The 27,862-nt window shown below is 47.7% G+C and overlaps 1 protein-coding gene across 2 annotated transcripts; it reads left to right on the top strand.

The window, feature by feature from the left end:
• Positions 1 to 47: 47 nt before the first annotated feature.
• LOC124019496 (acetylcholinesterase collagenic tail peptide-like) lies at positions 48 to 27,862 on the top strand. Of its 2 annotated transcripts, none has more exons than XM_046334847.1 (16): positions 48 to 256; positions 2,800 to 2,918; positions 5,288 to 5,404; positions 12,956 to 13,000; positions 13,179 to 13,205; positions 19,606 to 19,677; positions 20,182 to 20,244; positions 20,342 to 20,368; positions 20,530 to 20,610; positions 20,919 to 20,999; positions 22,465 to 22,561; positions 23,943 to 24,079; positions 24,178 to 24,297; positions 24,647 to 24,773; positions 25,048 to 25,150; positions 25,302 to 27,862. In XM_046334847.1, exons 1-16 carry the CDS (start codon positions 160 to 162, stop codon positions 25,369 to 25,371), a joined length of 1,383 nt encoding a protein of 460 aa, XP_046190803.1. In that variant the 5' UTR covers positions 48 to 159; the 3' UTR covers positions 25,372 to 27,862. The 2 variants fall into 2 exon arrangements, with proteins under 2 accessions (XP_046190803.1, XP_046190802.1); XM_046334846.1 differs by having other exon boundaries at positions 24,632 to 24,773.

Below are 27,862 nucleotides of genomic sequence, written 5' to 3'. Positions count from 1 at the left end.
AGGCACCCCCTCCTAAAGACGCAGGGATACTGAGAGAGGAGAGAGTGGGCTGTTGAGGGCAGTAGGCAAGAGAGAGTCAGAGAGTGAGAGTGGAGTCGTTTTGCTGCGGCTCCTCAGTAAACCCAAGTTGGAGACAGAGGGCATTGTATTGACAGCAGCATGATCCTTATCACATTTGGACTCTATCTTCCACTATTGTTTTGTTATGTCTTGTCTCAGTCCTCTTTCCTGGACAATATTCTCTCATTCCCAGCAGGTAAGAGAGCCAACCGTGTGTGTGTGTGTGTGTGTGTACATGCGCATACTCATGCATGTGTGTGTGTGTGTGTGTATATATGTGTGTGTGTGTTTATATGTGTCTGTGTATGTGTGTGTTTGTGTCTGTGTGTGTTTATATGTGTGTGTGCGTGCAGGAATATGTCCTGCACGGTGTTGACAAGCTGCAGTCTGACCCTGGGTAAACCCCATGTCGTGTCTTATCCTGATTGTCTTTGCACTTTGAAGAAGTGTGTGTTCCTGTGTATTTTCCCTTCATTTTATGGGATAAGAAATGCTGTCAGAATGGAAATGTCTCTATAAATAGCGTCTGTGGACAGTTCCTGACAGGGAGGCGTACGGTGCTTCATATGTGTGTTCAGTCAGAGCCAGGAGCAGCTCTCTCCGGTGTGGATGACTCCACGTATCATGTTACAGCTCCCAGTCGGAATATTCTGCTGTTCTTATTGGATTCTAGTTATTACGTGTTAGATTTGTAGAGCTATTTTACTTGTTGTTGTATATCTATGTAGATACCACTTCTAGCGTTGTCAACAACCAACCAGACTGTACAGTTGTGGCCAAAAGTTTTGAGAATGACACAAATATGAATTTCCACAAAGTTTGCTGCTTCAGTGTCTTTAGATATTTTTGTCAGATGTTACTATGGAATACTGAAGTATAATTACAAGCATTTCATAAGTGTCAATGGCTTCTATTGACAATTACATGAAGTTGATGCAAAGAGTCAATATTTGCAGTGTTGACCCTTCTTTTTCAAGACCTCTGCAATCCGCCCTGGCATGCTGTCAATTAACTTCTGGGCCACATCCTGACTGATGGCAGACCATTCTTGCATAATCAATGCTTGGAGTTTGTCAGAATTTGTGGGTTTTTGTTTGTCCACCTGCCTCTTGAGGATTGACCACAAGTTCTCAATGGGATTAAGGTCTGGGGAGTTTCCTGGACCCAAAATATAGATGTTTTGTTCCCCAATCCACTTAGTTATCACTTTTGCCCTATGGAAAGGTGCCCCATCATGCTGGAAAAGGCATTGTTCTTCACCAAACTGTTCCTGTATGGTTAGGAGAAGTTTTTCTCTGAGGGTGTGTTGGTACCACTCTTTATACGTGTTCTTAGGCAAAATTGTGAGTGAGCCCCCTCCCTTGGCTGAGAAGGAACCCCACACATGAATGGTCTCAGGATACTGTCGGCATGACATAGGACTGATGGTAGCGCTCACCTTGTCTTCTCCGGACAAGCTTTTTTCCGGATGCCCCAAACAATTGGAAAGGGGATTCTTCAGAGAAAATGACTTTACCCCAGTCCTTAGCAGTCCAATCCCTGTACCTTTTGCAGAATATCAGTCATTCCCTGATGTCTTTCCTGGAGAGAAGTGGCTTCTTTGCTGCCCTTCCTGACACCAGGCCATCCCCCAAAAGTCTACGCCTCACTGTGCAAGCAGATGCACTCACACCTGCCTGCTGCCACTCCTGAGCAAGCTCTGTACTGGTGGTGCCCCGATCCCGCAGCTGAATCAACTTTAGGAGACGGTCCTGGCACTTGCTGGACTTTCTTGGGCGCCCTGAAGCCTTCTTCACAACAATTGAACCGCTCTCCTTGAAGTTCTTGATGATCTGATACATGGTTGATTTAGGTGCAATCTTACTGGCAACCATAACCTTGCCTGTGAAGCCCTTTTTGTGCAAAGCAATGATGACGGCACGTGTCTCCTTGCAGGTAACCATGATTGACAGAGGAAGAACAATGATTCTAAGCACCACCCTCTTGAAGCTTCCAGTCTGTTATTCGAACTCAATCAGCATGACAGAGTGATCTCCAGCCTTGTCCTCGTCAACACTCACACCTGTGTTAACGAGAGAATCGCTGACATGATGTCAGCTGGTCCTTTTGTGGCAGGGCTGAAATGCATTGGAAATGTTTTTTGGGGATTCAGTTCATTTGCATGGCACTTTGCATGGCACTTTGCAATTAATTGCAATTCATCTGATCACTCTTCATAACATTCTAGAGTATATGCAAATTGCATTCATTCTAACTGAGGCAGCAGACTTTGAAAATTAATATTTGTGTCATTCTCTTTTGGCCACAACCGTACATTTGGATACATTTACAGATTACTTTCAGTTCAGCTGATGTTTTTTGTGAAGGGAGGATCTGCTGATTGAGTGGATTTGAACTTGGCAGCTGCAACACCACTTCTTTGCCAATACCCCTATGCAGGAGCTTTTCCTTCATGGCTTGTTAGTGAGGTGTTGGTTCTCTGCCTCTGCAGGATGCAGTAACATACATATTCTATTACACACCTTACCATCCACTCTGATGCTGTTAGAAATAAGTCAACATTGAGTTTTCTTTGAGCCCCTTCAACTAGTTTTGACACGGACTCTATTCATTTAATTTCACACTGATCAACATGACAAACAAATTAAATATGTCTATTACAAGGGCATCCTCTGCAGGGTCGGTGTGTATTTATTTCCCATGTGACTGACTTACCATACTGTCCACTACTTTCCTCAGCTCTCCAACAACAACCTGCCGTGGACCAGCAGAGGAAATTCAACCCCTGCTGTTTACTGAGTCCACCCCCGCCCCCCCTATTCCCTCCTCCTCCCTCACTGTGGCACCCCAGTGGTCATGTGAGTCCAAAGTCATGTGACTTGCCTGTTTGACAAGTGTATGATTGTTGATTTGTCCTTGGGTGCTGTCCAAACCTCAGTCCCTGGCTACGTTCCAAATGGCTCCCTATTCCCTATTTAGCGTACTACATTTGATAGGGCTGTGGTCAAAAGTGGTGGACTATAATGTATAATGTATAGGGAACAGTGTGTCATTTTTGACTTAGCCTCACTCTTGCCCTCCTCCGCCACTGACTAAGAGCAGGGATTTCTGGGATTTCTGTTGATAGAGTAGGTGTGTGCAGGAAGCAATGGATTAACTGGTCTCCCAACAGTGCTGACTGCAGATCAGGGTTGATGAGGTGATACGACCATAGAGGGTCCTCTCAGAGATATAACTCTGTATATCCTGTTAGAGTGTCCTCTCAGAGATATAACTCTGTATATCCTGTTAGAGGGCCCTCTCAGAGATACAACTCTGTATATCCTGTTAGAGGGTCCTCTCAGAGATACAACTCTGTCTGTTAGAGGGTCCTCTCAGAGATACAACTCTGTCTGTTAGAGGGTCCTCTCAGAGATACAACTCTGTCTGTTAGAGGGTCCTCTCAGAGATACAACTCTGTATATCCTGTTAGAGGGTCCTCTCAGAGATACAACTCTGTCTGTTAGAGGGTCCTCTCAGAGATATAACTCTGTCTGTTAGAGGGTCCTCTCAGAGATATAACTCTGTATATCCTGTTAGAGGATCCTCTCAGAGATATAACTCTGTATATCCTGTTAGAGGGTCCTCTCAGAGATACAACTCTGTCTGTTAGAGGGTCCTCTCAGAGATATAACTCTGTATATCCTGTTAGAGGATCCTCTCAGAGATACAACTCTGTATATCCTGTTAGAGGGTCCTCTCAGAGATACAACTCCGTCTGTTAGAGGGTCCTCTCAGAGATATAACTCTGTATATCCTGTTAGAGGATCCTCTCAGAGATACAACTCTGTATATCCTGTTAGAGTGTCCTCTCAGAGATACAACTCTGTATATCCTGTTAGAGGGTCCTCTCAGAGATACAACTCTGTCTGTTAGAGGGTCCTCTCAGAGATACAACTCTGTATATCCTGTTAGAGGGTCCTCTCAGAGATACAACTCTGTCTGTTAGAGGGTCCTCTCAGAGATATAACTCTGTATATCCTGTTAGAGGATCCTCTCAGAGATATAACTCTGTATATCCTGTTAGAGGGTCCTCTCAGAGATACAACTCTGTATATCCTGTTAGAGGGTCCTCTCAGAGATACAACTCTGTATATCCTGTTAGAGGGTCCTCTCAGAGATACAACTCTGTATATCCTGTTAGAGGGTCCTCTCAGAGATACAACTCTGTATATCCTGTTAGAGGGTCCTCTCAGAGATACAACTCTGTATATCCTGTTAGAGGGTCCTCTCAGAGATACAACTCTGTCTGTTAGAGGGTCCTCTCAGAGATATAACTCTGTATATCCTGTTAGAAGATCCTCTCAGAGATACAACTCTGTATATCCTGTTAGAGGTTCCTCTCAGAGATACAACTCTGTCTGTTAGAGGGTCCTCTCAGAGATACAACTCTGTCTGTTAGAGGGTCCTCTCAGAGATACAACTCTGTCTGTTAGAGGGTCCTCTCAGAGATACAACTCTGTCTGTTAGAGGGTCCTCTCAGAGATACAACTCTGTCTGTTAGAGGGTCCTCTCAGAGATACAACTCTGTCTGTTAGAGGGTCCTCTCAGAGATACAACTCTGTCTGTTAGAGGGTCCTCTCAGAGATACAACTCTGTCTGTTAGAGGGTCCTCTCAGAGATACAACTCTGTCTGTTAGAGGGTCCTCTCAGAGATACAACTCTGTATATCATGTTAGAGGGTCCTCTCAGAGATACAACTCTGTCTGTTAGAGGGTCCTCTCAGAGATACAACTCTGTCTGTTAGAGGGTCCTCTGTCGTTCTGCCCCTGAGCAAGGCAGCTATTGTTTCCCGGGCGCCGATGACGTGGATGTTGATTAAGGCACCTCTCTAATTCTCTAATTCAGAGGGGTTGGATTAAATGCAGAAGACACATTTCAGTTGAATGCATTCAGTTGTACAACTGACTAGGTATCTCCCCTTCCCTTTCCCAGAGATACAACCCTCAGTCTAGAGCCTGGACTGTAAACTCAAGAGGGGTGATGAGCAGGAGTTGACACTGAATAATTGTGTAGAATCTCAAATTGAAATTGACAGATGACACGACACACAGCTGTCATTTTGATTCTCAGGTAGTGAGCATAAGTAATTGTAATTGTACTTCAGTACCACAAATGGCTACTGATCATTTTATTATCAAATAAAGCAATGATTGAATAGAAGAGTGTTTTTGTTTGATTGGTTTAGAATGAGGAGCCCAGTAAGGGAGGTGATCACAGACCAGATCCAGATATAGGGACGGAGCTGAAAGGGCCCAGCTGTGTCCCAGGCCCCCCTGGCCCCAACGGACCCCCCGGTCCCCAGGTAGGTAAACCTATCCACCCCCAAATGTGTTAATGTTGTCAACCCACTGGCTTCATCAATTCAATATATATTTTTTAAGCCCGATAATGGCCCATACAGTTATAATACGGTTATAATGCAGATATTTGGAAGAGTATTTAATCAGGGTTTATCAGGTGGAGACAATGGTTAGTTGCCTGAGCTTCCTTACTTGTCAGTAATGGTGGTAGAGAGGTGTTGGGGGGTTGGCTAAGTCCTCTACAGACCTCTATCAGCTCTTTACCATCTGAGACCCATGTGAGTTCCTTCTCCTTCCTTCCTCTTGTTCCTCTAGAGCTGGGGACAGGGACGGGGACGGGGACGGAGACAGGGACGGAGACGGGGACAGGGACGGGGACGGAGACAGGGACGGGGACGGAGACGGGTACAGGGACGGAGACAGGGACAGAGACAGGGACGGAGACGGGGACAGGGACAGGGATGGAGACGGGGACAGAGACAGGGACGGAGATGGGGACAGGGACGGAGACGGGGACAGGGACGGAGACAGGGATGGAGACGGGGACAGGGACGGAGACGGGGACAGAGACAGGGAGGGGGACAGGGACGGAGATGGACGGAGACAGGGACGGAGATAGGGACGGGGACGGAGACAGGGACAGGGACGGAGACAGGGACAGGGACGGAGACGGGGACAGGGACGGAGACGGGGACAGAGACAGGGACGGAGACAGGGACGGGGACAGGGACGGAGACGGACGGAGACAGGGACGGGGACAGGGACGGAGACAGGGATGGAGACAGGGACGGAGACAGGGACGGAGACGGACAGGGACGGAGACAGGAACAGGGATTACATGGAGCTCTGCAACACATTAATGCTCCACATTTAGATACGACGCAAATAGACTTTTTCCACTGACTGACACCCCTCTCCTTCCCTCCACACAGCAACACCCCTCTCCTTCCCTCCACACAGCAACACCCCTCTCCTTCCCTCCACACAGCAACACCCCTCTCCTTCCCTCCACACAGTAACACCCCTCTCCTTCCATTCACACAGTAACACCCCTCTCCTTCCCTCCACACAGTAACACCCCTCTCCTTCCCTCCACACAGTAACACCCCTCTCCTTCCCTCCACACAGTAACACCCCTCTCCTTCCCTCCACACAGCAACACCCCTCTCCTTCCCTCCACACAGCAACACCCCTCTCCTTCCCTCCACACAGCAACACCCCTCTCCTTCCCTCCACACAGTAACACCCCTCTCCTTCCCTCCACACAGTAACACCCCTCTCCTTCCCTCCACACAGCAACACCCCTCTCCTTCCCTCCACACAGCAACACCCCTCTCCTTCCCTCCACACAGCAACACCCCTCTCCTTCTCTCCACACAGCAACACCCCTCTCCTTCCCTCCACTCAGCAACACCCCTCTCCTTCCCTCCACACACCAACACCCCTCTCCTTCCCTCCACACAGCAACACCCCTCTCCTTCCCTCCACACAGCAACACCCCTCTCCTTCCCTCCACACAGCAACACCCCTCTCCTTCCCTCCACACAGCAACACCCCTCTCCTTCCCTCCACTGACTGACACCCCTCTCCTTCCCTCCACACAGTAACACCCCTCTCCTTCCCTCCACTGACTGACACCCCTCTCCTTCCCTCCACTGACTGACACCCCTCTCCTTCCCTCCACACAGCAACACCCCTCTCCTTCCCTCCACACAGCAACACCCCTCTCCTTCCCTCCACACAGCAACACCCCTCTCCTTCCCTCCACACAGCAACACCCCTCTCCTTCCCTCCACACAGCAACACCCCTCTCCTTCCCTCCACTGACTGACACCCCTCTCCTTCCCTCCAAACAGCAACACCCCTCTCCTTCCCTCCACACAGCAACACCCCTCTCCTTCCCTCCACACAGCAACACCCCTCTCCTTCCCTCCACTCAGCAACACCCCTCTCCTTCCCTCCACACAGCAACACCCCTCTCCTTCCCTCCATACAGTAACACCCCTCTCCTTCCCTCCACTGACTGCCACCCCTCTCCTTCCCTCCACACAGTAACACCCCTCTCCTTCCCTCCACACAGTAACACCCCTCTCCTTCCCTCCACACAGCAACACCCCTCTCCTTCCCTCCACACAGCAACACCCCTCTCCTTCCCTCCACACAGCAACACCCCTCTCCTTCCCTCCACACAGCAACACTCCTCTCCTTCCCTCCACACAGCAACACCCCTCTCCTTCCCTCCACACAGCAACACCCCTCTCCTTCCCTCCACACAGCAACACCCCTCTCCTTCCCTCCACACAGCAACACCCCTCTCCTTCCCTCCACACAGCAACACCCCTCTCCTTCCCTCCACACAGCAACACCCCTCTCCTTCCCTCCACACAGCAACACCCCTCTCCTTCCCTCCACTGACTGACACCCCTCTCCTTCCCTCCACACAGCAACACCCCTCTCCTTCCCTCCACACAGCAACACCCCTCTCCTTCCCTCCACACAGCAACACCCCTCTCCTTCCCTCCACACAGCAACACCCCTCTCCTTCCCTCCACACAGCAACACCCCTCTCCTTCCCTCCACACAGCAACACCCCTCTCCTTCCCTCCACTGACTGACACCCCTCTCCTTCCCTCCACACAGCAACACCCCTCTCCTTCCCTCCACACAGCAACACCCCTCTCCTTCCCTCCACTCAGCAACACCCCTCTCCTTCCCTCCACACAGTAACACCCCTCTCCTTCCCTCCACTGACTGCCACCCCTCTCCTTCCCTCCACACAGCAACACCCCTCTCCTTCCCTCCACACAGCAACACCCCACTCCTTCCCTCCACACAGCAACACCCCTCTCCTTCCCTCCACTGACTGACACCCCTCTCCTTCCCTCCACTGACTGACACCCCTCTCCTTCCCTCCACTGACTGACACCCCTCTCCTTCCCTCCACTGACTGACACCCCTCTCCTTCCCTCCACTGACTGACACCCCTCTCCTTCCCTCCCCACAGCAACACCTCCACCCACCCACCCACCCACCCACCCACCCACCCCCACCCTCCACACAGCAGCAACACCACTATCCGTCCCTCCACACACCATTCTTAGAAACAACCCAAACAGTCTGCATGGAAAGACATATTGAGTGGAGGGAGTCAATTCCTGTATCGCCCACCAGGGTGGGTGGTGTTGCTGTGTGGAGGGTGGGTGTTGGTGTTGTTGCTGTGTGGAGGGTGGGGGTGGTGGTGTTGCTGTGTGGAGGGTGGGTGGGTGGAGGTGTTGCTGTGTGGAGGGTGGGTGGTGTTGCTGTGTGGAGGGTGGGTGGTGGTGTTGTTGCTGTGTGGAGGGTGGGTGGTGGTGTTGTTGCTGTGTGGAGGGTGGGGGTGGTGGTGTTGCTGTGTGGAGGGTGGGTGGGTGGAGGTGTTGCTGTGTGGAGGGTGGGTGGTGTTGCTGTGTGGAGGGTGGGTGGTGGTGTTGTTGCTGTGTGGAGGGTGGGTGGTGGTGTTGCTGTGTGGAGGGTGGGTGGAGGTGTTGCTGTGTGGAGGGTGGGTGGTGTTGTTGTGTGGAGGGTGGGTGGTGGTGTTGTTGCTGTGTGGAGGGTGGGTGGTGTTGTTGCTGTGTGGAGGGTGGGGGGTGGTGTTGTTGCTGTGTGGAGGGTGGGTGGTGTTGTTGCTGTGTGGAGGGTGGGTGGTGGTGCTGTGTGGAGGGTGGGTGGTGGTGTTGTTGCTGTGTGGAGGGTGGGTGGTGGTGTTGCTGTGTGGAGGGTGGGTGGAGGTGTTGCTGTGTGGAGGGTGGGTGGTGTTGTTGTGTGGAGGGTGGGTGGTGGTGTTGTTGCTGTGTGGAGGGTGGGTGGTGTTGTTGTGTGGAGGGTGGGTGGTGGTGTTGTTGCTGTGTGGAGGGTGGGTGGTGTTGTTGCTGTGTGGAGGGTGGGTGGTGGTGCTGTGTGGAGGGTGGGTGGTGGTGTTGTTGCTGTGTGGAGGGTGGGTGGTGGTGTTGCTGTGTGGAGGGTGGGTGGAGGTGTTGCTGTGTGGAGGGTGGGTGGTGTTGTTGTGTGGAGGGTGGGTGGTGGTGTTGTTGCTGTGTGGAGGGTGGGTGGTGTTGTTGTGTGGAGGGTGGGTGGTGGTGTTGTTGCTGTGTGGAGGGTGGGTGGTGGTGGTGTTGATGTGTGGAGGGTGGGGGTGGTGTTGTTGCTGTGTGGAGGGTGGGGGTGGTGTTGTTGCTGTGTGGAGGGTGGGGGTGGTGTTGTTGCTGTGTGGAGGGTGGGTGGTGGTGGTGTTTCTGTGTGGAGGGTGGGTGGGTGGTGTTGTTGCTGTGTGGAGGGTGGGTGGTGGTGTTGTTGTTGCTGTGTGGAGGGTGGGGGTGGTGTTGTTGCTGTGTGGAGGGTGGGTGGTGGTGTTGTTGCTGTGTGGAGGGTGGGTGGTGGTGTTTTTGTGTGGGGGTGGGTGGTGGTGTTGTTGCTGTGTGGAGGGTGGGTGGTGGTGGTGTTGATGTGTGGAGGGTGGGGGTGGTGTTGTTGCTGTGTGGAGGGTGGGGGTGGTGTTGTTGCTGTGTGGAGGGTGGGTGGTGTTGTTGCTGTGTGGAGGGTGGGTGGTGGTGCTGTGTGGAGGGTGGGTGGTGTTGTTGTTGCTGTGTGGAGGGTGGGTGGTGGTGTTGCTGTGTGGAGGGTGGGTGGGTGGTGGTGTTGCTGTGTGGAGGGTGGGTGGTGGTGGTGGTGTTGTGTGGGTGGTGGTGGTGTTGCTGTGTGGAGGGTGTGTGGTGGTGGTGTTGCTGTGTGGAGGGTGGGTGGTGGTGTTGTTGTGTGGGTGGTGGTGGTGTTGCTGTGTGGAGGGTGGGTGGTGGTGGTGTTGCTGTGTGGAGGGTGGGTGGTGGTGGTGTTGCTGTGTGGAGGGTCGGTGGTGGTGGTGTTGTTGTGTGTAGTTTTGGTGGGTGGGTGGTGGTGTTCGTGTGTGGAGTTTGGGTGGGTGGGTGGTGGTGTTGCTGTGTGGAGTTTGGGTGGGTGGGTGGTGGTGTTGCTGTGTGGAGTTTGGGTGGGTGGGTGGTGGTGTTGCTGTGTGGAGTTTGGGTGGGTGGTGGTGTGGCTGTGGAGTGTGGGTGGTGGTGGTATTACTGTGTGGAGGGTGGGTGGGTGGTGGTGTGGCTGTGTGGAGGGTGGGTGGTGGTGGTGTTGCTGTGTGGAGGGTGGGTGGGTGGGTGGTGGTGGTGTTGCTGTGTGGAGGGTGGGTGGGTGGTGGTGGTGTTGCTGTGTGGAGGGTGGGTGGTGGTGTTGCTGTGTGGAGGGTGGGTGGAGGTGTTGCTGTGTGGAGGGTGGGTGGTGTTGTTGTGTGGAGGGTGGGTGGTGGTGTTGTTGCTGTGTGGAGGGTGGGTGGTGTTGTTGCTGTGTGGAGGGTGGGTGGTGGTGTTGTTGCTGTGTGGAGGGTGGGTGGTGGTGGTGTTGATGTGTGGAGGGTGGGGGTGGTGTTGTTGCTGTGTGGAGGGTGGGGGGTGGTGTTGTTGCTGTGTGGAGGGTGGGTGGTGTTGTTGCTGTGTGGAGGGTGGGTGGTGGTGCTGTGTGGAGGGTGGGTGGTGGTGTTGTTGCTGTGTGGAGGGTGGGTGGTGGTGTTGCTGTGTGGAGGGTGGGTGGAGGTGTTGCTGTGTGGAGGGTGGGTGGTGTTGTTGTGTGGAGGGTGGGTGGTGGTGTTGTTGCTGTGTGGAGGGTGAGTGGTGTTGTTGTGTGGAGGGTGGGTGGTGGTGTTGTTGCTGTGTGGAGGGTGGGTGGTGGTGGTGTTGATGTGTGGAGGGTGGGGGTGGTGTTGTTGCTGTGTGGAGGGTGGGTGGTGGTGTTGTTGCTGTGTGGAGGGTGGGTGGTGGTGTTTTTGTGTGGGTGGTGGTGGTGTTGCTGTGTGGAGGGTGGGTGGGTGTTGTTGTTGCTGTGTGGAGTTTGGGTGGGTGGGTGGTGGTGTTGCTGTGTGGAGTTTGGGTGGGTGGGTGGTGGTGTTGCTGTGTGGAGTTTGGGTGGGTGGTGGTGTGGCTGTGTGGAGTGTGGGTGGTGGTGGTATTACTGTGTGGAGGGTGGGTGGTGGTGTTGCTGTGTGGAGGGTGGGTGGGTGGGTGGTGGTGTTGCTGTGTGGAGGGTGGGTGGTGGTGGTGGTGTTGTGTGGGTGGTGGTGGTGTTGCTGTGTGGAGGGTGTGTGGTGGTGGTGTTGCTGTGTGGAGGGTGGGTGGTGGTGTTGTTGTGTGGGTGGTGGTGGTGTTGCTGTGTGGAGGGTGGGTGGTGGTGGTGTTGCTGTGTGGAGGGTGGGTGGTGGTGGTGTTGCTGTGTGGAGGGTCGGTGGTGGTGGTGTTGTTGTGTGTAGTTTTGGTGGGTGGGTGGTGGTGTTCGTGTGTGGAGTTTGGGTGGGTGGGTGGTGGTGTTGCTGTGTGGAGTTTGGGTGGGTGGGTGGTGGTGTTGCTGTGTGGAGTTTGGGTGGGTGGGTGGTGGTGTTGCTGTGTGGAGTTTGGGTGGGTGGTGGTGTGGCTGTGGAGTGTGGGTGGTGGTGGTATTACTGTGTGGAGGGTGGGTGGGTGGTGGTGTGGCTGTGTGGAGGGTGGGTGGTGGTGGTGTTGCTGTGTGGAGGGTGGGTGGGTGGGTGGTGGTGGTGTTGCTGTGTGGAGGGTGGGTGGGTGGTGGTGGTGTTGCTGTGTGGAGGGTGGGTGGTGGTGGTGTTGCTGTGTGGAGGGTGGGTGGGTGGTGGTGGTGTGACTGTGTGGAGGGTGGGTGGGTGGTGGTGGTGTGGCTGTGTGGAGGGTGGGTGGTGGTGGTGTTGCTGTGTGGAGGGTGGGTGGGTGGTGGTGGTGTGGCTGTGTGGAGGGTGGGTGGATGGTGGTGGTGTGGCTGTGTGGAGGGTGGGTGGTGGTGGTGTGGCTGTGTGGAGGGTGGGTGGTGGTGGTGTTGCTGTGTGGAGGGTGGGTGGGTGGTGGTGGTGTTGCTGTGTGGAGGGTGGGTGGGTGGTGGTGGTGTGGCTGTGTGGAGGGTGGGTGGGTGGGTGGTGGTGGTGTGGCTGTGTGGAGGGTGGGTGGTGGTGGTGTTGCTGTGTGGAGGGTGGGTGGGTGGTGGTGGTGTGGCTGTGTGGAGGGTGGGTGGTGGTGGTGTGGCTGTGTGGAGGGTGGGTGGTGGTGGTGTTGCTGTGTGGAGGGTGGGTGGTGGTGGTGTTGCTGTGTGGAGGGTGGGTGGTGGTGGTGTTGTAATGCAGAAGATCCTATAGTAATTCCAGAGTCCTATAAATGGCCACTTGCCTAGATGGCATTCTGTCAGGGAGAGGAGAGCATGATTGGTAAACTCTTCAGATTTGTTTTTCACATCTGTATTCATACACAATTTAGCCAATACAGTATGGCATCGGAGTTAGCTGACTGCTAAGGAAGCTAACAACAAACACATTTGGTGTCCGTATGGATCCTGTACTTACTCATTAAAATGACATTGTGAAGGGAAATAATATTTAGAATATTACTGGGATTGTAAATAATCAGTTGATGGCATAAAGACAGAAAAAGCACATGTTCTGATTGGTTAGACATCTGATTATTGTTGACCTTCTACAGGGTCCAGCTGGGCTACCAGGTCTGACGGGACCAAAAGGTGAAAAGGTAAGTGTCATTTATAAACAGTGGTTTTTACATTAGATGTCTAGTGAATGATTGAAAACTACCATTATACGAAGTGGAAAGGCCTTGTATAAAATATCAGCAGTTATATCTCTCTCTGTCTCTTTGTCTCTCTTCTTCGCTCTCTCTCTCCACCTCCATCCAACGATCTTGTTGCCAGGGAGAACTGGGACGACCTGGACAAAAGGTGAGAGCACCCATTGATCATTCTATTAGCTCTGCTAAGTGGATTTGCTGAAAAACGAGATCCAGTCCCTCCTCAGTCTGTCTGGTGGGCTGTAACTCACGTCCCCGCCGCCCGCTGCCTGGTTATGAGCATGATGACATTCAGAGAAAGACAAGCAGCACAACCCGTACACGATGCCAGGACAGCTGGGACACAGAGAGAGAAAGACAAGCAGCACAACCTGTACATGATGCCAGGACATCTAGGACACAGAGAGAGAAAGACAAGCAGCACAACCTTGACATGATGCCAGGACAGCTAGGACACAGAGAGAGAAAGACAAGCAGCACAACCTGTACATGATGCCAGGACAGCTAGGACACAGTGAGAGAAAGACAAGCAGCACAACCTTGACACGATGCCAGGACAGCTAGGACACAGAGAGAGAAAGACAAGCAGCACAACCTGTACATGATGCCAGGACAGCTAGGACACAGAGAGAGAAAGACAAGCAGCACAACCTGTACATGATGCCAGGACAGCTAGGACACAGTGAGAGAAAGACAAGCAGCACAACCTTGACACGATGCCAGGACAGCTAGGACACAGAGAGAGAAAGACAAGCAGCACAACCTTTACACGATGCCAGGACAGCTAGGACACAGAGAGAGAAAGACAAGCAGCACAACCTGTACACGATGCCAGGACAGCTAGGACACAGAGAGAGAAAGACAAGCAGCACAACCTTGACACGTTGCCAGGACAGCTAGGACACAGAGAGAGAAAGACAAGCAGCACAACCTTTACACGATGCCAGGACAGCTGGAACACAGAGAGAGCCGCTGAGATAGAAGATGCATAGAATCATTCTGCTGAGTTGTAGAGGAGAGTGGATGAACCTCCCACCCCGTCCCATGTCTCCTCTAACAGATGGGGAACTTATGGTCACCCTGTTAGCTCCTGAAACCTATCCAGCTTCACTGGGCCCTGTTCAGGAGGGTGCAGCGTTACAGCACCTTCACATAGAGATGTATAGCATAGAAAATAGATGATTGTCGGAGGGATAGGGGAGGAGTGAGACCTGTCAGAAGAGAAGTGTGGTCTTAATCAATTGGTGGCTGCAGTTCTGTATTAAAACAGTTCCGTTGGGAGAGCTTCACAAAGCGTCCCAAACGGCACCCTATTCCATTTATAGTTCACTACTTTTGACCAGGACCCATGGTCAAAAGTAGTGCGCTATATAGAGAATAGGGTGCCATTTGGAACATGTCCTCAGTCACTGCCCTGCTCTGTCTGAGCTGCAGGGCTGGCTGTGTACAGCAGCAGCATTGCAGTGCAATTTAGCTTAGTGCTCGAGCCAGACCATAAATCATTTTATTTCCCACAAGCAGAGGGCCGTCCTGTTCTATATATACGGCCTATCATTTAATTAAAGCGGACAGAGTGACAGACCTTGTTAAAGTCCTTCTCTCTCTCCACATGGCGGACCAGGGTAAAAACAGAACACAGGTTGTCATGTCAACATCCCGACAGGCTTATGGAATTCTCCGTAACTATTCAGAACAATCATGTTTGTAACTCCTGCTATATGCTACTTCTATGATATTACACATGTAAATATTATACTGTACACTACACAGCTTACATGGACAGCTGCTGATTCATTCAATAATTATTCTCTTTATTTAAATGCTCGGTCAGCTGGTCATTTGTTTTTATATGGCAGTCTTCATGCCCTGTGTTTTCTAGTCAGTTCAGAACTTCTGGTCTGGTTAAGGTAGTGTTCTAACAGTTCTGATATGGCTCAGCTATTCCCACACATACCCTATGTACCGTACACAGGAGGCTGCTGAGGGAGGACGGCTCATAATAACGTCCGGAACGCCACAAATGGAATGGCATCAAACACATGGAAACCATGGAAACCATGTGTTTGATGTATTTGATACCATTCCACAAAGTCTGCTCCAACCATTACTGTGTGATAACTGTAAAAAGTCTGCTCCAACCATTACTGTGTGATAACTGTAAAAAGTCTGCTCCAACCATTACTGTGTATGTGATAACTGTAAAAAGTCTGCTCCAACCATTACTGTGTGATAACTGTAAAAAGTCTGCTCCAACCATTACTGTGTGATAACTGTAAAAGGTCTGCTCCAACCATTACTGTGTGATAACTGTAAAAAGTCTGCTCCAACCATTACTGTGTGATAACTGTAAAAAGTCTGCTCCAACCATTACTGTGTGATAACTGTAAAAAGTCTGCTCCAACCATTACTGTGTGATAACTGTAAAAAGTCTGCTCCAACCATTACTGTGTGATAATTGTAAAAAGTCTGCTCCAACCATTACTGTGTGATAACTGTAAAAAGTCTGCTCCAACCATTACTGTGTGATAACTGTAAAAAGTCTGCTCCAACCATTACTGTGTGATAACTGTAAAAAGTCTGCTCCAACCATTACTGTGTGATAACTGTAAAAAGTCTGCTCCAACCATTACTGTGTGATAACTGTAAAAAGTCTGCTCCAACCATTACTGTGTGATAACTGTAAAAAGTCTGCTCCAACCATTACTGTGTGATAACTGTAAAAAGTCTGCTCCAACCATTACTGTGTGATAACTGTAAAAAGTCTGCTCCAACCATTACTGTGTGATAACTGTAAAAAGTCTGCTCCAACCATTACTGTGTGATAACTGTAAAAAGTCTGCTCCAACCATTACTGTGTGATAACTGTAAAAAGTCTGCTCCAACCATTACTGTGTGATAACTGTAATAAGTCTGCTCCAACCATTACTGTGTGATAACTGTAAAAAGTCTGCTCCAACCATTACTGTGTGATAACTGTAAAAAGTCTGCTCCAACCATTACTGTGTGATAACTGTAAAAAGTCTGCTCCAACCATTACTGTGTGATAACTGTAAAAAGTCTGCTCCAACCATTACTGTGTGATAACTGTAATAAGTCTGCTCCAACCATTACTGTGTGATAACTGTAAAAAGTCTGCTCCAACCATTACTGTGTGATAACTGTAAAAAGTCTGCTCCAACCATTACTGTGTGATAACTGTAAAAAGTCTGCTCCAACCATTACTGTGTGATAACTGTAAAAAGTCTGCTCCAACCATTACTGTGTGATAACTGTAAAAAGTCTGCTCCAACCATTACTGTGTGATAACTGTAAAAAGTCTGCTATAACCATTACTGTGTGATAACTGTAAAAAGTCTGCTCCAACCATTACTGTGTGATAACTGTAAAAAGTCTGCTCCAACCATTACTGTGTGATAACTGTAAAAAGTCTGCTCCAACCATTACTGTGTGATAACTGTAAAAAGTTTGCTCCAACCATTACTGTGTGATAACTGTAAAAAGCCTGCTCCAACCATTACTGTGTGATAAATGTAAAAAGTCTGCTCCAACCATTACTGTGTGATAACTGTAAAAAGTCTGCTCCAACCATTACTGTGTGATAACTGTACAAAGTCTGCTAAATCAGGCATTTCCAAAGTGGAAGTACTGCAGGGGATTTGCGGCATGACTCTTATTTTTTTTTACAATAATAATACATTCATTAATACAATATATTTTTTATTAATATTGCTAGCAACAACCGATTAAACACATTTTGCAGAAGGGATCTGTGAAGAGTGTTTAGACTCGAGGGTGCAATACAATGCAATGTATTATTCAACCACAATTTCTGTTAAACCTTAGATGCACAGCCTGGGACTGGGAGGTTCATTGGTACATAGATATCCACAGTTCTCCATCAATTATACATTTATTTAACTAAATTCTTCTTGTATTCCCCAAAATGTTGTTTTGAACATAATGGCACTGTAATTTATACCTAAAACGGCAACATTTTCTCTGTGTCCATGGCAAAATGGGTAGAACTAATTTGGTCACCTGTTTTAGTCTTAGACCTTGATTTAATCAGATTAAGTGTTAACAGGTGATATCCGACACCCGCAGAGCTGATGTTTTGGCGGAGTCAGAGGTGTAACTCTGTTAGAGCTGTCAAATCGATGAGAGGCAGCTGCTCATGTGGTCATTTTCACGAAGCCACATCCATTTCACTCTTGTCAGAAGTTCAGAATGAGAAAGTGTCGGCTATATAGAAATGACACTCAAACAACATAATTACAATTTACACTGAGTGGACAAAACGTTACGGAAAAACATTATGTTCTTTCCATAATCTCTACAGGATTGGTGAGTCCCCCTCCGGAAGGTTGAGCTAACGTAGGCTAATGCGATTAGCATGAGGTTGTAAGTAAGAAGAAGATCTCACCGGACATAGACATATCTGATATTGGCAGAAAGCTTAAATTCTTGTTAATCTAACTGCACTGTCCAATTTACTGTAGCTATTACAGTGAAAGAATACCATGCTATTGTTTGAAGAGAGTTATTTCCATAACATAGACTCGCCAGGTGAATTCAGGTGAACACTATTGATGTAGTTTGTTAAATCCACTTCAGTCAGTGTAGATGAAGGGGAGGAAACAGGTTAAAGGAGTATTTTTAAGCCTTGAGACAATTGGGACATGGATTGTGTCTGTGTTGCCATTCAGAGGGTCAATGGGCAAGACAAAAGATTTAAGTGCCTTTAAATGGGGTATGGTAGTAGGAGCCAGGCGCACCGGTTTGTGTCAAGAACTGCAATGCTGCTGGGTTTTTCACTCTCAACAGTTTCCTGTGTGTATCAAGAATGGTCCACCACACAGAGGACATCCAGCCAACTTGACACAACTGTGGGAAGCATTGGAGTCAACATGGGCCAGCATCCCTGTGGAACACTTTGGACACCTTGTAGAGTCAACATGGGCCAGCATCCCTGTGGAACACTTTGGACACCTTGTAGAGTCAACATGGGCCAGCATCCCTGTGCAACACTTTGGACACCTTGTAGAGTCAACATGGGCCAGCATCCCTGTGGAACGCTTTGGACACCTTGTAGAGTCAACATGGGCCAGCATCCCTGTGGAACGCTTTGGACACCTTGTAGAGTCAACATGGGCCAGCATCCCTGTGGAACACTTTGGACACCTTGTAGAGTCAACATGGGCCAGCATCCCTGTGGAACGCTTTGGACACCTTGTAGAGTCAACATGGGCCAGCATCCCTGTGGAACACTTTGGACACCTTGTAGAGTCAACATGGGCCAGCATCCCTGTGGAACACTTTGGACACCTTGTAGAGTCAACATGGGCCAGCATCCCTGTGGAACGCTTTGGACACCTTGTAGAGTCAACATGGGCCAGCATCCCTGTGGAACACTTTGGACACCTTGTAGACTCCATGCCCCAACAAATTGAGACTGTTCTGAGGGCAAAAGGGGGATGCAACTCAATATTAGGAAGGTGTTCTTAATGTTTGGTACACTCAGTGTATATCAACCTAATGGAGGTGTAGATTACATTCAGGTGGCCTTGTCCCACTAGGCCTACTGTCCCTGGTATAATTTAGCCACATTGATATTGTGGCAGATTGTAACCAAAGCCAGCCATAATTAACCATAAAGGCTGGGCTACAGGTAAATAAAATGTACAGCTCTGATTTTCTCCCCATCATGACTGTTGAAGGGGTAAATAACAATTGTTTCATTGAAGGGGAGAATTTTAGCTTTCCAGAAATTCCAGAAATACTATTGTATGGGAAAATAGAGCTTCTGATGATATCAAAACAGAACTTCCCTACATGAAAGTAAGAAAGAGAATAAACATTATTGTTTCTGGTTGAGGTTAGTTACAAGTTAAGTGTCTTGGCTTCACATCAGTTCAAAAGATGGACTGAAGAGACCACCTGGGAGCTTTGTGGGAGAGTCGGATAGGTCAGCTAAATCAGATCGCACAACTGAATGATGTCAACTCTGCCAATGAGAGGGTTGCATGAAATATCCTGACTTCTTCTGATTGGACAAAACAGATGAAAAGGAGCTTCATGTCAAATGAAATGTCCATTAGTCTCGTGTGGAATTCTCATCTGGTCACATCTGGTCACTAAAATGAAGTTACAGTTATCGGTTTCTTCCAGAGCGTCTCATTATCATAGCTTTAGTCAGGAAAAACAAGTTGTCAAGTATTTTTTTGCCCCACTGTAGTTGTTGTTGGCGAAATTTACACTGGTACTAGAATTGCAAGAAATCAACTTTAAAATGGCAAAATAGCCTCTATGCCCAAAGGCAAAATGTGTAGAATTCCGGGTAATAAGCGTTTAAAGATGTTTTTCCTGGAACCCAAGACTTGAAGTCATAGTAAAACTGCTTCTATGCTGTTTATAGTCCACTCTGAAGTAGGACTTGTGTTCTGATATTATGAGGTGGTCCCTGATGAATTTGCTATCACATAAGGGGTCCCCCATGCAAAAAATTTTTTTTGGGAACCCTGTGCTAAAGAAATTATGTTGTGGCCCTCCAGGGTCGGACGGGGCCTCCAGGTCTCCCGGGGCGCCAGGGACCAGCCGGGTGGCCAGGACCAAATGGGCCCAAGGTGAGTAAGTCCTATTTCATGGTGCCCAAATGTCAATATGATATTATACTGTACCATAGTATGGAAGAAAAAAATGATAGAACACAAATTATGCAATAAGATAAGATGGTATGTGTGTTCCTGTACCTACAGGTGTTAGGTCTTAATTTGACCAGTTTCGTCGCAGGAGTAAAATAATCTTGCAGCAGGAGGATTTGATTATTTTTTTAAAGTGATCATTTCTAATGAGAATGGACTGTAGTTTTGATAGGCCACAGCAGGCTATATATTAACAGTAAGATCTAGTAAGGGAAAGAGAACTGTGCGTTTTCAGTGAATTTATGTGAATCATGAGCTCATTTGAATTTCCTATGGTGCAGGAAAATTCTCTGCGACAGAGTGATCAAAATTAAGATACCACATCTGTATAATATTATTTGTAAAGGTAGATGAAGACTGTGTTGTCAGAGCCGTGTGTGTGTGTGCGTGCGTGCGTGTGTGCGTGCGTGCGTGCGTGTCTGGCAGGGGGAGAAGGGAGATGGTGGATTGATGGGAATACCTGGAGCAAGAGGACCTCTTGGACCTAAGGTCTGTGAACCTTCATCTTTCACTGAGAAAATTGTCTGATTTCAACATTATATTATTCATAATTTCTATACTTCAGACTTCTGATCTTCCTTCCTAGGGTTTACCTGGATACAAAGGAGAAAAGGTGGGTGATTACTTCAAATGTTTTTGACTCCTTACTTTTATTCTATTACATTACAAACCATATTTGAGTTCCTCTGGGTTGGTTCAACAACATGTGTGTGTTTTCAGTGTGTTTATGGATGTTTTGTTTACAGTTGTTTTGTGTCCTGTCTGTCTCATCAGGGTTCCCGTGGTGACCGTAGTGAGAGAGGGATGAAGGGAGACAAGGGCACAATGGGCTTCCCTGGAATGCTTGGACAGAAAGTGAGACATACATCTTGTAACATGATCTGATGTTTATCAGCTGCTGGGGTTGATGTGGAGGAGCTGGAGGAAGGGGAGCAGGAGCAGGAGGAGCAGCAGGAGGAGGAGCTGGAGGAAGGGGAGGAGGAGCAGGAGGAGGTCATTGTAGGGTGACGTGTAGTGGAGGTTCATTGAACTACAGGATAGAACCAGAATCAACTGGCCCTCCATAATAACTGAAGAACACAATTCTAAACTGGATCACAGTTATTTATATGACGTACCGGCATATGTTGTTGTTGATGGAGTGCTGTGCTTTATGTCCTCAGGGGGAAATGGGTCCAAAGGGAGAACCTGGAATCTCAGGGAATAGAGGACCGACGGGCAGACCAGGGAAGAGGGGCAAACAGGTGAGAGAGATATCTTATTATTAAACAGGTGAGAGAGATATCTTATTAGTAAACAGGTGAGAGATATATCTTATTATTAAACAGGTGAGAGATATATCTTATTATTAAACAGGTGAGAGAGATCTTATTAGTAAACAGGTGAGAGATATATCTTATTATTAAACAGGTGAGAGAGATATCTTATTAGTAAACAGGTGACAGATATATCTTATTATTAAACAGGTGAGAGATATATCTTATTAGTAAACAGGTGAGAGAGATATCTTATTATTAAACAGGTGAGAGATATATCTTATTATTAAACAGGTGAGAGAGATATCTTATTAGTAAACAGGTGACAGATATATCTTATTATTAAACAGGTGAGAGATATATCTTATTATTAAACAGGTGAGAGAGATATCTTATTATTAAACAGGTGAGAGATATATCTTATTATTAAACAGGTGAGAGAGATATCTTATTATTAAACAGGTGAGAGATATATCTTATTATTAAACAGGTGAGAGAGATATCTTATTAGTAAACAGGTGACAGATATATCTTATTATTAAACAGGTGAGAGATATATCTTATTAGTAAACAGGTGAGAGATATATCTTATTATTAAACAGGTGAGAGAGATATCTTATTATTAAACAGGTGAGAGAGATATCTTATTAGTAAACAGGTGACAGATATATCTTATTATTAAACAGGTGAGAGATACTGTATTAAACAGGTGTGAGATGCTCTATTAAACGGGTGAGAGATGCTGTATTAAACAGGTGAGAGATGCTGTATTAAACAGGTGAGAGATGCTGTATTAAACAGGTGAGAGATGCTGTATTAAACAGGTGAGAGATGCTGTATTAAACAGGTGAGAGATGCTGTATTAAACAGGTGAGAGAGATGCTGTATTAAACAGGTGAGAGATGCTGTATTAAAAAGGTGAGAGATGCTGTATTAAAAAGGTGAGAGATATACTGTATTAATCAGGTGAGAGAGATACTGTATTAAAGAGGTGTGTGAGATGCTGTATTAAACAGGTGAGAGATACTGTATTAAACAGGTGTTTTGTTTATTAAACAGGTGAGAGATATACTGTATTAGGATCTTACTTGGATCTTAATGACATAATATCATATGCTGTTAGGCAGAACTTTTTTAATCACAGCTTCTATCTTTTTTATTTATTTTTCCTTTATTTAACTAGGCAAGTCAGTTAAGAACAAATTCTTATTTTCAATCATTTTCAGGGGCAGAACAACAGATTTTGACCTTGTCAGCTCGGGGATTTGATCTAGCAACCTTTCGATTACTAGTCCAACGCTCTAACCACTATGCTACCTGCTGCCCTCTTTGAGCAACATACTGTAACTTCAAATCACTATGATGTGGTGACATGTTTTGACCAATAAAGGTTTACCATATGTTTGTCTGTCAATGTTTTTACATGTGGTATTTTTCTTGTCTGATTAAACAGGGAGGGAAGGGCGACAATGGGATTATTGGCCCTCTAGGTCCAGCAGGTCCTCAGGGGCCCCCAGGCCACCCTGGTCCCCCAGGTCTCCCAGCCTCAGGTAAGGACTCCACCTCCATCAACTCTCCCATCTGAGCTTCGCTTCATTAGAGACCGCTGTAGGGCTAGGGAGTGTGGCTGGGCTAACATGCTAATCTGTTGCCAGTCTGTGATATGCAGGCTGAGTGTGTACCTGGATGAATTCCAGGGAAGAACATCGAGTCAGATTTAGAGTGATTGGTATGTTCTTTGTTGGTGGCTCTGCCCATTTTCTGGACTCTGAAGGCTAGTTTCTCAGACCTAGATTTTTAAAACCTTCTCCTGTAATTAAAAGACAGGCAAAATGGAGAATCTCACTGGAAAGTACATTTTGAGGTTTAGTATGAGGTCCTGTCAGTGTGAGAAGCTTCAGGGATGGGTGTGAGAAGCTTCAGGGATGGGTGTGAGAAGCTTCAGGTATGGGTGTGAGAAGCTTCAGGGATGGGTCTGAGAAGCTTCAGGGATGGGTGTGAGAAGCTTCAGGGATGGGTGTGAGAAGCTTCAGGGATGGGTGTGAGAAGCTTCAGGGATGGGTGTGAGAAGCTTCGGGGATGGGTGTGAGAAGCTTCAGGGATGGGTGTGAGAAGCTTCAGGGATGGGTGTGAGAAGCTTCAGGGATGGGTGTGAGAAGCTTCAGGGATGGGTGTGAGAAGCTTCAGGTATGGGTGTGAGAAGCTTCAGGGATGGGTGTGAGAAGCTTCAGGTATGGGTCTGAGAAGCTTCAGGAATGGCTGTGGGAAGCTTCAGGTATGGGTCTGAGAAGCTTCAGGGATGGGTGTGAGAAGCTTCAGGTATGGGTCTGAGTAGCTTCAGGGATGGGTGTGAGAAACTTCAGGGATGGGTCTGAGAAGCTTCAGGGATGGGTGTGAGAAGCTTCAGGCAGGCAGCCCCCGTGCAGCATCAGCGAAAGGAAGCAGACATTAAATCACAGCAGGAGGTAACACCAGAGAGCTTATTTAGCTTCAGAGGAACCTGATCACCGCCCCTCTCTCCCCCTCCTGAGGTGTAACAGATACCATGAGGGGGGTGGCGGGGGGATCTGGGATGGGACGGATGCTAAAGCCATGACATCATGTCCTTAAAACAAATTCATCGTGGGCCAAGAAGCTCCTTACATATTTACAAACATTATGTCACCATGTAATTAAACTGTGACAACCGGTGTCTTGTTCAGGTGTCTGCGCAAATTAAGTTGATTGCTTTACCAACTTCATAGATAGACGAGGGGGCCAGGATAGTGCATTTCAGCAGAGGTATTTATAACATATAGTCCCTGTGACCTCGCTCATGGCTGTCTCTGAATGTGGTACTCTGTGATATAGAGATGGTTTCATGTGTACAGCACTTTTTGTACATATGCCTACATTGATAATATATGATCTAAATGTATAGTTCTTGTTCAGGACTCTACGTGGTTGGAACGAAAGGTGAGAGGGGGCTACCAGGTCTTCCTGGACCTTGCAGCTGTAACTCCATTAGTGTGAAGAGTCCACAGCTTGATGAACATAGTTCCAGGAGCGACTACGCCAAAGTGCCAGCGGTGAGCAGGCAACACAAGTAACAGCGAAAGGAGGTTAATAGGCCGAATTAGTCTTTATTGTGTCTCACCCAGAATGTATCTTGTTGTTTCTCGTACAGATATTTGTGGTAAACAGTCAAGAAGAACTAGATGGTCTTCATACGGACAATGCCCTAGCCTTCCGGAAAGACCAGAGGTCGCTTTACTTCAAAGACACCAGCGGATGGCTGCCCATTCAGGTACCTCACTTGATACTTGGGGTGGCAGCGTAGCCTAGTGGTTAGAGCGTTGGACTAGTAACCGGAAGGTTGCGAGTTCAAACCCCCGAGCTGACAAGGTACAAATCTGTCGTTCTGTCCCTGAACAAGCAGTTAACCCACTGTTCCCAGACCGTCATTGAAAATAAGAATATGTTCTCAACTGACTTGCCTGGTTAAATAAAGGTTAATTTTTTAAAATTTTAAATTTTCTAAACGGGATATGTCTAAGTGCTTACATTATTACTTGGCAAGATTCATCTTTAAGTTAGTTTTATTTCATTTTCTTAGTTTTAGTTTCTAATCTCTGTAAAAGACTTCTTTCTTCCAGCTGACACCGTTCCAGTCTACGGAGAACGCTCCGGAACAGGAAGGTTACTGTGGCGACGGGATCGTTCAGATCCCCAATGGGGAGGAATGTGACGACGGGAATAGGATTGTCACCGACGGCTGCGTCAGTAAGTCATGTTATCAGAGTGGATGAACCAGATTCGTGGTTTGGTTCTGCTGATGGTTCTGTTTGTTGGCGCCTGGGGTTGTGGGTTCGATTACCGCATGGGAAGTTGATTAGGATAAATGAAATTGTTAAATGATATTGCTATTGACGACATGCAGAAGCACTGGTCTGGTTTGAATGGCTATTGATCTCTCCCTGTCTCTCTGTGTCTTTCTCTCTCCGCGGGTCTCTATGTTTCTCCCCCTCTGTTTCTCTCTCCATCTCTTCCTCCTCAGAGTGTAAACATGCTTACTGTGGAGATGGTTATCGCTACGACGGGGCCGAGGAATGTGATGGAAAGGACTTTGGCTATCAGACATGCAACTCATATCTCCCAGGGTTAGTAGGCTTACTGGCTTGATCCATTCTTGTCTGCTTTCCATATCTTACTGTACGTAACCTCATAACTTTGTGTTCCCTATGAAGCAGTAACTGTCTGCCATTGTCATGATTAGTTTGACAGAGGGTTCTAATTCTCCTTGATTCCCAGGTCTTATGGTCGTCTCAGATGCACTCCGTACTGTGTCATTGACTCTACAAACTGCAAGTATTTCACATGAGGAGGAACCTGGACACAGCAGTGGGATCCTTCTTGTCTCGTTTGCTTTGGTACTGAACAGGAGGACGGCAAATAAAAGATCAACAACAACACTGCAAACAAGAGACTCAAAAAGGAAGTGTTGACAAACTGGACTAAGCCTGACAAAATAACCAAAACTACACACACTAACTCTGTTGTATCGCTGCTGAAGCCATGTAGCTCCCGAGGAGGGGAGCCGGGGCCAGTAAAACGCCCCCTCATCCATTCGCACTGGACAATTTCACTTTGTCTTAAATAAAACTCAACTCAAGACTGAAGAGGCTCTGCCCACCTGATAGGACCAGCCGCTGAAGGAGAGGCGGTCAAATGAGAGACAGCCAGGAAGGGAGAGACAGCCAATGGGAAAGCTCTGAGAAAGTGAGAGACTCGTGGGTGGAGCCGGAAGCCATATTTACCTCGACGTAGCACTGTTAAAGAAGAGAGAACCAGGTCTGAACAATCAGAAGTAGGGTGCTGTGTATTTTACTGCAACGTCAATGACGTCATGTACTGTAGCATTTGCATGAGGCTGAGATTGCTGTGAGACCATGGCCACAGATGTCATTACCTAGGAATTTAACCAATCACAATACTTACTATCGTTGTCATGAGCTTCGTACTGTGTATATATAGTAGGTATACGTCTCCAATTGTACGTAGGGAGTATATTGTATGTTATAATTGTACTAATCAGGACAGCAGGGGCATGTTATAATGATACAGTATTCAGGAGGATTCTGAGAGCCTTGGTCAGTCTGTACTGAAGAGGCAGATCTTAAGCCTTGGTCAGTCTGTACTGAAGAGGCAGATCTTAAGCCTTAGTCAGTCTGTACTGAAGAGGCAGATCTTAAGCCTTGGTCAGTCTGTACTGTAGAGGCAGATCTTAAGCCTTGGTCAGTCTGTACTGTAGAGGCAGATCTTAAGCCTTGGTCAGTCTGTACTGAAGAGGCAGATCTTAAGCCTTGGTCAGATCCTCTTCAGAAGAACAGTAAAGCTATGTACTGTACAGTAGTAGCATTAAGCCAAGATGGCTGCCTGTGGAAATAGCAGCCAAGCTGATAGACCGAGAACCCTCACCTTCTGGTAGAACTGAACAGCTGTTGTCCCAAATGACACCCTATTTCCCATGTAGTGCACTACTTGTGACAAGAGTCCTATGGGCCCTGGTTAAAAGTAGTGCACTATATAGGGGATAGTGTACCATTTGGACAGCCAGGCCCGTGCGCTCTATTAGCTTTTGATGGCACTGTACTGTAGTTGAAGCGGGCCGTTCAGAATCTGGACTTTGTGGGCAAGGTCACCTTTGCTTTAGTTTAGATTGACATTTCCACGGTTTAACTCAGGAACCTCTAACATAATGTTTTCAGAGAAATCCTCCCTCATATCCACTGTAGAACACAGATGAGACCAATGAGTCTATGCTGCACACTGACTGTTACACTGTCTCCCTCCTCACTCAGATGTGCTTACTGTACATGTTGATGACTCGTGCCATCAGTCCTCCAGGTAAAGAGGAGGACCTCAGTGAACTACTGTCTGCAGGGAGATATGACACGTGAAGGCAGGCATGTTATTATTACTGCTACATGTTCTTAAATAATTTCCTCATTGCAGAACTGGAAGCTTTTTTAGCTGCTAATTGGTAGGAAGTGAATTCCGATAGTTAGGGTGGGAAACCTTATGACAGTCTACGGTGCATCAGTTAGAAAGCTCTGGACATCTTCCTGTCTCATATTTATAGCAGTACTCCTCTTGATACCTCCAGCCTGCCTGCTTAAATAACTGGAGCAGAACTACTGCACCACTCAGTGGAGAACTGAACACTATAGTTGTAGTCTGCATTACTTCCTGTATTCCCTCAGTAGTTTAAGAGAACGTTTCAGGATAAGCTGTTCTTTACCTCCGTGCCAATGGAGGCCGACCTTTAACCTCACCCACACTTAGGAAAATATTGTTGCTCACGTAAAAGTGGGTGTATGAAAATATGTAATTTCAAGACTGTTCTAAATGTTACATCTGCATGTTAGTGGTACTGTAATTTACAAGTTTAAAATGCGACCGATTTGCCAAAGGAGGCTGTGAATGAAGCCTACATGCTGTAAGTAAATATTAGTCTACTCTCGACAAGGTATATGCTTTTAAAGAAATATTGATGGTTCTTGTTAATGTAACTGTATAACTGTAAGGACTGAATATTACGTCAACTTTTATATGACAGGTATAAATGTATTATCCATTGCACCGTGTATAAACACATGAAATATCCATTTGTTTGGCTAATATGAGTGTACTGTATGCTGTAGGTACACTGGTAGCATGTGGTAACATTACACAATGCTTGGTGGTGGTGAATGCGCTCGCATATCAGGATTTCAATACTCCTCTGAGTTCATAATTAACACACGTTTGACACAGACATGAATTATTGAGAACAAAATAAAGATGAGAAAATGGAAGCTGTTGACTGCTAC

This window comes from Oncorhynchus gorbuscha, unplaced genomic scaffold (genome assembly GCF_021184085.1).
Source record: "Oncorhynchus gorbuscha isolate QuinsamMale2020 ecotype Even-year unplaced genomic scaffold, OgorEven_v1.0 Un_scaffold_607, whole genome shotgun sequence".
Taxonomy (NCBI): Eukaryota; Metazoa; Chordata; class Actinopteri; order Salmoniformes; family Salmonidae; genus Oncorhynchus; species Oncorhynchus gorbuscha.
This window is presented reverse-complemented; position numbering and strand designations above follow the sequence as displayed.